Genomic DNA, 12,501 nt, shown 5'->3' with positions numbered 1-12,501 from the left:
ATGACTTACCTTGTTATATGAAATGTAAATGTGAAATGTTTGCAGATGACACATCCTTACATTCAAGCAATTCAGATGCCAGTAAACTAACTAATGAACTCCAAGATGATATTCAGAAACTTACTGACTGGACACACTTGAATCACATGTCCTTGAATGCTCAGAAAACGAAGTGCATGTATGTATGTGCACGACAAAAAATGAAACATAACTTCAAACCACTATTCCTAGGCGTCAATAAAATTGAAGAGGTAGATTCACAAAAAATTCTAGGTGTCATTATTGATAAAGATCTATCTTGGACTGACCATACGAAGTACTTAAGTAAACATCTCTCTAATAGAATACTTCAACTAGCAAAAATCAAAAAGATCCTTAATATCCTTTCATGAAAGCCATTCTTCTGTGCACATATTCTGCCAGTAATCGATTATACATCAACTTTATGGGACAGCTGTAGCCTCTCAAACTTAAAGTTTATTCACCGTATGTATAAAAGAGCACTGAAAATAGTATTGTTGAAACCGAACTCCCTGACCCCAATGGACTAGAAACAACTTAATATATTATCTTTTCACAACAGGCTGTACTTCAACAAAGCTGTTTGCATGCATAATGTTATGTATGGAGATGCTCCAAAAATGATTGCAGACACTTTTAAAACTAATGAACACAGACACAAACACATGCTCTGCATACCCAGACCAAGAAACAACCTTTACAAATCCAGCTTTCTGTATTCTGGTGGAAATTTATGGAATAATCTCCCACTCACTCTGAAAAGTATCGTAAATAAAAACGTGTTTAAGAAAAATCTGAAGAATCACGTCATTGAAAATAATTAACAGTAATACAATGTTTGATCTTTTAGTCTTATATTCCTATTATTAATTGTGAAATGTTTTGTATATGCTTGTGTTGGCAAGGATTTTGCACTATATGAGGGAACATGTGCATGTGGGTGGGATGGGCATGGTGTAATTGTGTCCGAGAATTTGTGTTCAGTGGTGTGTGTGTGTGTGTGTGTGTGTATGTATTTCTGATCATAATATTCTTGTATATATATATATATATATATATGCATTTTGTTGTTATTGTTGCTCTTCATGTGCTTAGTTCTTCTCTCTCTCTCTCTCTTCTCTGTCTCCTATATTTTTTTCTTTTTTTTCCTTAAAAAAAAAAATATATATATATTACACATTTTTTTTTCATTGATGGCTTGATGTAAAAAAGCAATTGTTGCTTATTCAATTTACCATCATGAAATAAAATCTTATCTTGACTTGACTTGACTTGACTTGACTTGACTTGACAACAGTTCATTGTGCCACATGTGACAGCAGTCCCTACACACTCACACACACCACAAGTGTAGGCAGTCCCTACACACTCACACACACCACAAGTGTAGGCAGTCCCTACACACTCACACACACCACAAGTGACAGCAGTCCCTACACACTCACACACACCACAAGTGTAGGCAGTCCCTACACACTCACACACACCACAAGTGTAGGCAGTCCCTACACACTCACACACACCACAAGTGTAGGCAGTCCCTACACACTCACACACACCACAAGTGTCGGCAGTCCCTACACACTCACACACACCACAAGTGACAGCAGTCCCTACACACTCACACACACCACAAGTGACAGCAGTCCCTACACACTCACACACACCACAAGTGTCGGCAGTCCCTACACACTCACACACACCACAAGTGACAGCAGTCCCTACACACTCACACACACCACAAGTGTAGGCAGTCCCTACACACTCACACACACCACAAGTGTTGGCAGTCCCTACTCACACACACCATAAGTGTAGGCAGTCCCTACACACTCACACACACCACAAGTGTCGGCAGTCCCTACACACTCACACACACCACAAGTGTAGGCAGTCCCTACACACTCACACACACCACAAGTGTAGGCAGTCCCTACACACTCACACACCACAAGTGTCGGCAGTCCCTACACACTCACACACACCACAAGTGACAGCAGTCCCTACACACTCACACACACCACAAGTGTCGGCAGTCCCTACACACTCACACACACCACAAGTGTAGGCAGTCCCTACACACTCACACACACCACAAGTGACAGCAGTCCCTACACACTCACACACACCACAAGTGTAGGCAGTCCCTACACACTCACACACACCACAAGTGTCGGCAGTCCCTACACACTCACACACACCACAAATGTAGGCAGTCCCTACACACTCACACACACCAGAAGTGTCGGCAGTCCCTACACACTCACACACACCACAAGTGTCGGCAGTCCCTACTCACACACACCACAAGTGTAGGCAGTCCCTACACACTCACACACACCACAAGTGTAGGCAGTCCCTACACACTCACACACACCACAAGTGACAGCAGTCCCTACACACTCACACACACCACAAGTGTTGGCAGTCCCTACACACTCACACACACCACAAGTGTAGGCAGTCCCTACACACTCACACACACCACAAGTGTTGGCAGTCCCTACACACTCACACACACCACAAGTGTAGGCAGTCCCTACACACTCACACACACCACAAGTGTTGGCAGTCCCTACACACTCACACACACCACAAGTGTTGGCAGTCCCTACACACTCACACACACCACAAGTGTAGGCAGTCCCTACACACTCACACACACCACAAGTGTTGGCAGTCCCTACACACTCACACACACCACAAGTGTTGGCAGTCCCTACACACTCACACACACCACAAGTGTCGGCAGTCCCTACACACTCACACACACCACAAGTGACAGCAGTCCCTACACACTCACACACACCACAAGTGACAGCAGTCCCTACTCACTCACACACACCACAAGTGTCGGCAGTCCCTACACACTCACACACACCACAAGTGACAGCAGTCCCTACTCACTCACACACACCACAAGTGTCGGCAGTCCCTACTCACTCACACACACCACAAGTGTCGGCAGTCCCTACACACTCACACACACCACAAGTGACAGCAGTCCCTACACACTCACACACACCACAAGTGTTGGCAGTCCCTACACACTCACACACACCACAAGTGTTGGCAGTCCCTACTCACTCACACACACCACAAGTGACAGCAGTCCCTACTCACACACACCACAAGTGTTGGCAGTCCCTACTCACACACACCACAAGTGTAGGCAGTCCCTACTCACACACACCACAAGTGTAGGCAGTCCCTACACACTCACACACACCACAAGTGTCGGCAGTCCCTACTCACACACACCACAAGTGTAGGCAGTCCCTACTCACACACACCACAAGTGTAGGCAGTCCCTACACACTCACACACACCACAAGTGTCGGCAGTCCCTACACACTCACACACCACAAGTGTCGGCAGTCCCTACTCACTCACACACACAAGTGTAGGCAGTCCCTACACACTCACACACACCACAAGTGTAGGCAGTCCCTACACACTCACACACACCAGAAGTGTCGGCAGTCCCTACTCACACACACCACAAGTGTAGGCAGTCCCTACACACTCACACACACCACAAGTGTAGGCAGTCCCTACACACTCACACACACCACAAGTGACAGCAGTCCCTACACACTCACACACACCACAAGTGTTGGCAGTCCCTACACACTCACACACACCACAAGTGTCGGCAGTCCCTACACACTCACACACACCACAAGTGTCGGCAGTCCCTACACACTCACACACACCACAAGTGACAGCAGTCCCTACACACTCACACACACCACAAGTGTCGGCAGTCCCTACACACTCACACACACCACAAGTGTTGGCAGTCCCTACACACTCACACACACCACAAGTGTCGGCAGTCCCTACACACTCACACACACCACAAGTGACAGCAGTCCCTACACACTCACACACACCACAAGTGTCGGCAGTCCAGGAAGGGACAGTGGATGTTGCAGTGTGAAGGGACAGTGGCCAACAGTGTGAAGGGACAGTGGCCAACAGTGTGAAGGGACAGTGGATGTTGCAGTGTGAAGGGACGTGGCCAACAGTGTGAAGGGACAGTGGATGTTGCAGTGTGAAGGGACAGTGGCCAACAGTGTGAAGGGACAGTGGCCAACAGTGTGAAGGGACAGTGGCCAACAGTGTGAAGGGACAGTGGATGTTGCAGTGTGAAGGGACGTGGCCAACAGTGTGAAGGGACGTGGCAGTGGCCAACAGTGTGAAGGGACGTGGCCAACAGTGTGAAGGGACAGTGGCCAACAGTGTGAAGGGAAGTGGCCAACAGTGTGAAGGGACAGTGGCCAACAGTGTGAAGGGACGTGGCCAACAGTGTGAAGGGACAGTGGCCAACAGTGTGAAGGGACGTGGCCAACAGTGTGAAGGGACGTGGCCAACAGTGTGAAGGGACAGTGGATGTTGCAGTGTGAAGGGACGTGGCCAACAGTGTGAAGGGACAGTGGCCAACAGTGTGAAGGGACAGTGGCCAACAGTGTGAAGGGACAACAGTGTGAAGGGACAGTGGCCAACAGTGTGAAGGGACAGTGGATGTTGCAGTGTGAAGGGACGTGGCCAACAGTGTGAAGGGACAGTGGCCAACAGTGTGAAGGGACAACAGTGTGAAGGGACAGTGGATGTTGCAGTGTGAAGGGACAGTGGCCAACAGTGTGAAGGGACGTGGCCAACAGTGTGAAGGGACAGTGGCCAACAGTGTGAAGGGACGTGGCCAACAGTGTGAAGGGACAGTGGCCAACAGTGTGAAGGGACAGTGGATGTTGCAGTGTGAAGGGACAGTGGCCAACAGTGTGAAGGGACGTGGCCAACAGTGTGAAGGGACGTGGCTACACGATGTTGCACTGTGAAGGGACGTGGCTACACGATGTTGCAGTGTGAAGGGACGTGGCTACACGATGTTGCGGTGTGAAGGGACGTGGCTACACGATGTTGAGGTGTGAAGGGACGTGGCTACACGATGTTGCAGTGTGAAGGAACAGAGGCTACACGACCTCTACCCCAGAGGCTCCGTGTGCCTGACCAGCCAGTCGTGAACCTCCTCCTTGCCCTGGGCCTGCAGCTCCTTGCCCACCACCGTGCGCACTGTGGTGTGGTAGGCGTTCAGCCAGGAGATCTGAAACATCACTGTCACTGTTACTGCCTGTCACAGGCAACAGGCATTGTCAGCATTACTGTCACAGCCACTGTCAGCATTACTGTCACAGGCACTGTCAGCATTACTGTCACTGTCATTGTCAGCATTACTGTCACAGGCACTGTCAGCATTACTGTCACAGCCACTGTCAGCATTACTGTCACTGTCATTGTCAGCATTACTGTCACTGTCAGCATTACTGTCACAGGCACTGTCAGCATTACTGTCACTGTCATTGTCAGCATTACTGTCACAGGCACTGTCAGCATTACTGTCACAGCCACTGTCAGCATTACTGTCACAGGCACTGTCACCATTACTGTCACTGTCATTGTCACAATTACTGTCACAGGCACTGTCAGCATTACTGTCACTGTCATTGTCACAATTACTGTCACAGGCACTGTCAGCATTACTGTCACAGCCACTGTCAGCATTACTGTCACTGTCATAATTACTGTCACTATCATTGTCACCATTACTGTCATTGTCAGCATTACTGTCACAGGCACTGTCAGCATTACTGTCACTGTCAGCATTACTGTCACAGGCACTGTCAGCATTACTGTCACAGCCACTGTCAGCATTACTGTCACAGCCACTGTCAGCATTACTGTCACTGTCATTGTCACCATTACTGCAGGCCACACACACCAGGTCTCAGACACTGATAATACAAAACTCCCCCAGGTTTCAAACATGATAATTGGGAAAATATCTGTAATAAGTTTCATCCATGGAAAACTATCTAAAACAGGTTTCAAATATAGATCAGTCTTCAAGCAGCACACCTGGCACGTTGTCTGTAACAGGTTTCACACATGCAACTAGCAAGACACTGGGAGCTATCTCAACAGTTATCACATACATGTATCATCATATCTGTGCTTATGTGCAGTGGTGATGTAATATTCAAATGCCAAAAAAAGGAAACTTTTTTTTTTTTTTTTTTTTTTTTTTTAAAAAGAAAGACAGTTAACCTCATCAGACAGCTGTCAACAAACACCACAGTCAGCACACAGAACGTACCTCTTTCTCTGTCAGAAGTGTGGGGTCAATCAGCTTGGTCTGGATAGGTACCAAGGTGATGGGTTCAAAGGTCAGGAATGTCTTGTTCTTGTATTTGTACTGCGACAGAAGGGAGGGCACTCCACTGACACGTCCACCTCAGTGCAGACATCACACATGTACTGATCATCCCTCATTTCTTCAACCCTCTACAGTATGGACAACACGTCCGCCTCAGTGCAGACATCACACATGTACTGATCATCCCTCATTTCTTCAACCCTCTACAGTATGGACAACACGTCCACCTCAGTGCAGACATCACACATGTACTGATCATCCTTCAACCCTCTACAGTATGGACAACACGTCCACCTCAGTGCAGACATCACACATGTACTGATCATCCTTCAACCCTCTACAGTGTGGACAACACGTCCACCTCAGTGCAGACATCACACATGTACTGATCATCCTTCAACCCTCTACAGTATGGACAACACGTCCACCTCAGTGCAGACATCACACATGTACTGATCATCCCTCATTTCTTCAACCCTCTACAGTGTGGACAACACGTCCACCTCAGTGCAGACATCACACATATACTGATCATCCCTCACTTCTTCAACCCTCTACAGTGTCTTTTGACACCAGATACATGTTCATGATAATTCTTGTTCTGAAGTTACAAGCAAGCAAATGTATGTTGTTTTTTTTCATAAGCCGATTTCTCAATTTCTTCTTTTTGGGCACACCAACTCACTGTTTTTTGTGTGTTGATGTGTGAGTTTAAACTTTCAGAAGGTACAGAAATGTCAAAAACGTTAAATCTATCTTTTACAGGGTTTTTATGTGGTGTGTCACATGTATACAGAAATGTCAAAAATGATCAAATCTATCTTTAGCAGTGTTTTTGTGTGGTGTGTCACATGTATACAGAAATGTCAAAAATGATCAAATCTATCTTTAGCTGGGTTTTTGCGTGGTGTGTCACATATGTACAGACCTCCAGTGAACAAAATGGTCCATAACCTTTCGTGAACACTGTATAAAGACGTACATAGATACAGACCTCTAGTAGAGAATCTTGAACACAAGTACAACTGCAAGTGGCCACAGAAATGATACGACATGGTTTGAATCTTACCTGTGTTTGTGCCTTGACCACCAGAACACAGTTCTCCAGACATGGTTTGAATCTTACCTGTGTTTGTGTCTTGACCACCAGAACACAGTTCTCCAGACATGGTTTGAATCTTACCTGTGTTTGTGCCTTGACCACCAGAACACAGTTCTCCAGACATGGTTTGAATCTTACCTGTGTTTGTGCCTTGACCACCAGAACACAGTTCTCCAGGCGGATCCCAAACTTCCCATCTTCATAGTAGCCAGGCTCTGAAACAGCAATAGTAGCCAGGCTCTGAAACAGCAATAGTAGCCAGGCTCTGAAACAGCAACAGTAGCCAGGCTCTGAAACAGCAACAATAGCCAGGCTCTGAAACAGCAACAGTAGCCAGGCTCTGAAATAGCAACAATAGCCAGGCTCTGAAATAGCAACAATAGCCAGGCTCTGAAAAAGCAACAATAGCCAGGCTCTGAAAAAGCAACAATAGCCAGGCTCTGAAATAGCAACAATAGCCAGGCTCTGAAACAGCAATAGCCAAGCTTTTAACTCATTCGGGACGACATGTTTTCTCCCTTGCTTTTCCCCACAGACGGCCCATTTGTAAGGGTTAGGAAAAAAATTACAAAAAATACAAAATACTGTGTAAGAAAATGAAACTTTCAGAACTGGTTTATTACGTGTTGAGCTATTACATGTAAAAAAATCAAATTTCTCATCTTATTTTTACAGTTTTGCCATATGTAGAAAATACTGCCAATTTTTCACCCCGAATCACCATACCCATGCTCGCTTTCTGCATTAAATTCGCTTTCTTCTTCGTCATCATCCACCTCTTCAATGTCCGACCCTTCACTTTGTAGCATTTCAAGTACTTCGGCAACCCTAAAACATTGCCGTCGCTGCCTTGTTCGCTTCACAACATTCCGAGAAGAGGCCGCTTTGCTAACAGGCTGGCACACGAGCAGATGACCGGTCAGTGACTTTGTCAGCGTGTGTGCGAGACAGGCCACACATCCCATATTAACCAATCGTACTGTTCGATTGTGGAGTGACCCAGAATAGCGCACTCTGCTTGGCTAATCACAAAATCACGTGTACAGCGCATGATGGAATTTTACTTTCGGAGAATGCTATTGCATTCCTTTGTCCGAAACCGAATACGTTTTGTGAAGGAATGCGTGAGCATTCTTTTGTCCGGAAAGAGTTAAACACCAATAGTCTGAAACACAAACAGTAGCCAGCCAGACTGATAACAAAATAAACTGGTGGTTGGTGTAGGTACCATCAGACAGAATCATGCCCTCCTCTACACTGATAACAAATAAACTGATGGCTGGTGTACATACCATCAGACAGAATCATGCCCTCCTCTACACTGATAACAAAATAAACTGATGGCTGGTGTACGTACCATCAGACAGAATCATGCCCTCCTCTACACTGATAACAAAATAAACTGGTGGTTGGTGTACGTACCATCAGACAGAATCATGCCCTCCTCTACACTGATAACAAAATAAACTGGTGGCTGGTGTACGTACCATCAGACAGAATCATGCCCTCCTCTACACTGATAACAAAATAAACTGATGGTTGGTGTACGTACCATCAGACAGAATCATGCCCTCCTCTACACTGATAACAAAATAAACTGGTGGTTGGTGTACGTACCATCAGACAGAATCATGCCCTCCTCTACACTGATAACAAAATAAACTGGTGGCTGGTGTACGTACCATCAGACAGAATCATGCCCTCCTCTACACTGATAACAAAATAAACTGGTGGCTGGTGTACGTACCATCAGACAGAATCATTGGTGTACATACCATCAGACAGAATCATGCCCTCCTCTACACTGATAACAAAATAAACTGATGGTTGGTGTACGTACCATCAGACAGAATCATGCCCTCCTCTACACTGATAACAAAATAAACTGATGGTTGGTGTACGTACCATCAGACAGAATCATTGGTGTACGTACCATCAGACAGAATCATGCCCTCCTCTACACTGATAACAAAATAAACTGATGGTTGGTGTACGTACCATCAGACAGAATCATTGGTGTACGTACCATCAGACAGAATCATGCCCTCCTCTACACTGATAACAAAATAAACTGATGGCTGGTTTATATACCATCAGACAGAATCATGCCCTCCTCTACACTGATAACAAAATAAACTGATGGCTGGTGTATATACCATCAGACAGAATCATGCCCTCCTCTACACTGATAACAAAATAAACTGGTGGTTGGTGTACATACCATCAGACAGAATCATGCCCTCCTCTACACTGATAACAAAATAAACTGATGGCTGGTGTATATACCATCAGACAGAATCATGCCCTCCTCTACACTGATAACAAAATAAACTGGTGGTTGGTGTACGTACCATCAGACAGAATCATGCCCTCCTCTACACTGATAACAAAATAAACTGATGGCTGGTGTACGTACCATCAGTCAGAATCATTGGTGTACGTACCATCAGACAGAATCATGCCCTCCTCTACACTGATAACAAAATAAACTGATGGCTGGTGTACGTACCATCAGTCAGAATCATTGGTGTACGTACCATCAGACAGAATCATGCCCTCCTCTACACTGATAACAAAATAAACTGATGGCTGGTGTATATACCATCAGACAGAATCATGCCCTCCTCTACACTGATAACAAAATAAACTGGTGGCTGGTGTACATACCATCAGACAGAATCATGCCCTCCTCTACACTGATAACAAAATAAACTGATGGTTGGTGTACGTACCATCAGACAGAATCATTGGTGTACGTACCATCAGACAGAATCATGCCCTCCTCTACACTGATAACAAAATAAACAGGTGGTTGGTGTACGTACCATCAGACAGAATCATGCCCTCCTCTACACTGACAACAAAATAAACTGATGGCTGGTGTACGTACCATCAGACAGAATCATGCCCTCCTCCAGACTGACAACAAAACAAACTGGTGGTTGGTGTACGTACCATCAGACAGAATCATGCCCTCCTCTACACTGATAACAAAATAAACTGATGGCTGGTGTACATACCATCAGACAGAATCATGCCCTCCTCTACACTGATAACAAAATAAACTGGTGGTTGGTGTACGTACCATCAGACAGAATCATTGGTGTACGTACCATCAGACAGAATCATTGGTGTACGTACCATCAGACAGAATCATTGGTGTACATACCATCAGACAGAATCATGCCCTCCTCCAGATTGATGTCAGTCAGGCTGACCCGGCTGCTGATGCCACACGGTCCTGAAACAGGAAAACACACTTACACTGCAGTTGTTCAAAGTTTTCTTTGTTTCTCTCTTTTAGCTGTGCCATCATGTGCACTGTACGTGTGGTAGTACTCCCCTGCTCCCCTCATTCAGAGTCCCCCCAGGCTGTGCAGGACAAGGGAGGTCACTGTGTCCCCGAGGTCTTGTGGACTTGTGTGCTGCATTCTGTCAGACTCATCACATCTCTACATTCCATTTTTCATTTCTCTTTTCCCCTGACCAGTGCATATTTACTTACCTACCTTAGTGGAATTAGCATTTTCCCGAAGGATGACTGTAAAAAAACGTATATTGTTGCCACAAGTTCTTTGGACACACACAGACATTCACACCATGAATACATTCACAGGTGTACAGAGGTATGTACCACACAAGCGCCTACATCTACAACCCAACACACACACTCACATGCATACACTTATGCACACTCACATACATACATACAGTCGATCACACACACATACACAATCACTCAGTCACACACACATAAATACTCACAAACACTCTCACACATGCACAAATAGAAATATGCATACACAGTCACACATAAACTGACGCGAACACACACACACACACACAGCTCTGTCTCAGACCCATGTCGTGTCTGACCTTCATGGACGTTGAGGAAGGCTCCGACACCGTGCCCCGTGCCGTGGGGATAGTCCAGACCCACGTCCCACAATGCCGTGCGTGCCAGGGTGTCCAGCATGTGACCTGACCATCACAACACCACACCACACCTTCACACACACACACACTGACCTGACCATCACAACACCACACCACACCTTCACACACACACTCTATCTGACCTGACCATCACAACACCACACCACACCTTCACACACACACACTATCTGACCTGACCATCACAACACCACACCACACCTTTACACACACACTCTATCTGACCTGACCATCACAACACCACACCACACCTTCACACACACACTCTATCTGACCTGACCATCACAACACCACACCACACCTTCACACACACACTCTACCTGACCTGACCATCACAACACCACACCACACCTTCACACACACACACTATCTGACCTGACCATCACAACACCACACCACACCTTTACACACACACTCTACCTGACCTGACCATCACAACACCACACCACACCTTCACACACACACACTCTATCTGACCTGACCATCACAACACCACACCACACCTTCACACACACACACTCTGACCTGACCATCACAACACCACACCACACCTTCACACACACACACTCTATCTGACCTGACCATCACAACACCACACCACACCTTCACACACACTCTATCTGACCTGACCTGACCATCACAACACCACACCACACCTTCACACACACACTCTCTGACCTGACCATCACAACACCACACCACACCTTCACACACACACTCTCTGACCTGACCATCACAACACCACACCACACCTTCACACACACACACACACACACACTCTATCTGACCTGACCATCACAACACCACACCTTCACACACACACACACACACACTCTATCTGACCTGACCATCACAACACCACACCACACCTTCACACACACACACACACACTCTATCTGACCTGACCATCACAACACCACACCACACCTTCACACACACACACTCTATCTGACCTGACCATCACAACACCACACCACACCTTCACACACACACTCTATCTGACCTGACCATCACAACACCACACCACACCTTTACACACACACACTATCTGACCTGACCATCACAACACCACACCACACCTTCACACACACACACTCTATCTGACCTGACCATCACAACACCACACCACACCTTCACACACACACTCTATCTGACCTGACCATCACAACACCACACCACACCTTCACACACACTCTATCTGACCTGA

The 12,501-nt window shown here is 46.4% G+C and overlaps 2 protein-coding genes across 6 annotated transcripts in view; one reads left to right on the top strand and one right to left on the bottom strand.

Moving 5' to 3' along the window:
• On the top strand, positions 1 to 4,203 carry LOC143295900 (uncharacterized). The gene is made up of 3 exons (XM_076607582.1): positions 1 to 12; positions 2,127 to 4,064; positions 4,114 to 4,203. The coding sequence occupies exons 1-2, from the start codon at positions 1 to 3 to the stop codon at positions 3,291 to 3,293; spliced, it is 1,179 nt and encodes a 392-aa protein (XP_076463697.1). The 3' UTR covers positions 3,294 to 4,064; positions 4,114 to 4,203.
• A 782-nt stretch (positions 4,204 to 4,985) lies between these two features.
• Positions 4,986 to 12,501, bottom strand: part of LOC143296267 (xaa-Pro aminopeptidase 1-like) — a 49,197-nt gene continuing 41,681 nt past the window's right edge. For all 5 annotated transcript variants that reach the window (XM_076608106.1, XM_076608123.1, XM_076608114.1 and 2 more), the window contains 5 exons: positions 11,217 to 11,321; positions 10,510 to 10,581; positions 7,479 to 7,555; positions 6,179 to 6,277; positions 4,986 to 5,128 (listed from right to left, as the gene is read on the bottom strand). In XM_076608106.1, the coding sequence (XP_076464221.1) occupies positions 5,009 to 5,128; positions 6,179 to 6,277; positions 7,479 to 7,555; positions 10,510 to 10,581; positions 11,217 to 11,321 (473 nt within the window). In that variant the 3' untranslated portion in view covers positions 4,986 to 5,008. The remainder of the gene's footprint in view (positions 5,129 to 6,178; positions 6,278 to 7,478; positions 7,556 to 10,509; positions 10,582 to 11,216; positions 11,322 to 12,501) is intronic.

Source organism: Babylonia areolata, chromosome 2 (assembly GCF_041734735.1).
Source record: "Babylonia areolata isolate BAREFJ2019XMU chromosome 2, ASM4173473v1, whole genome shotgun sequence".
Taxonomy (NCBI): Eukaryota; Metazoa; Mollusca; class Gastropoda; order Neogastropoda; family Buccinidae; genus Babylonia; species Babylonia areolata.
The sequence above is the reverse complement of the archived record's forward strand: the minus strand, read 5'-3'. Positions and strand labels throughout refer to the sequence as shown.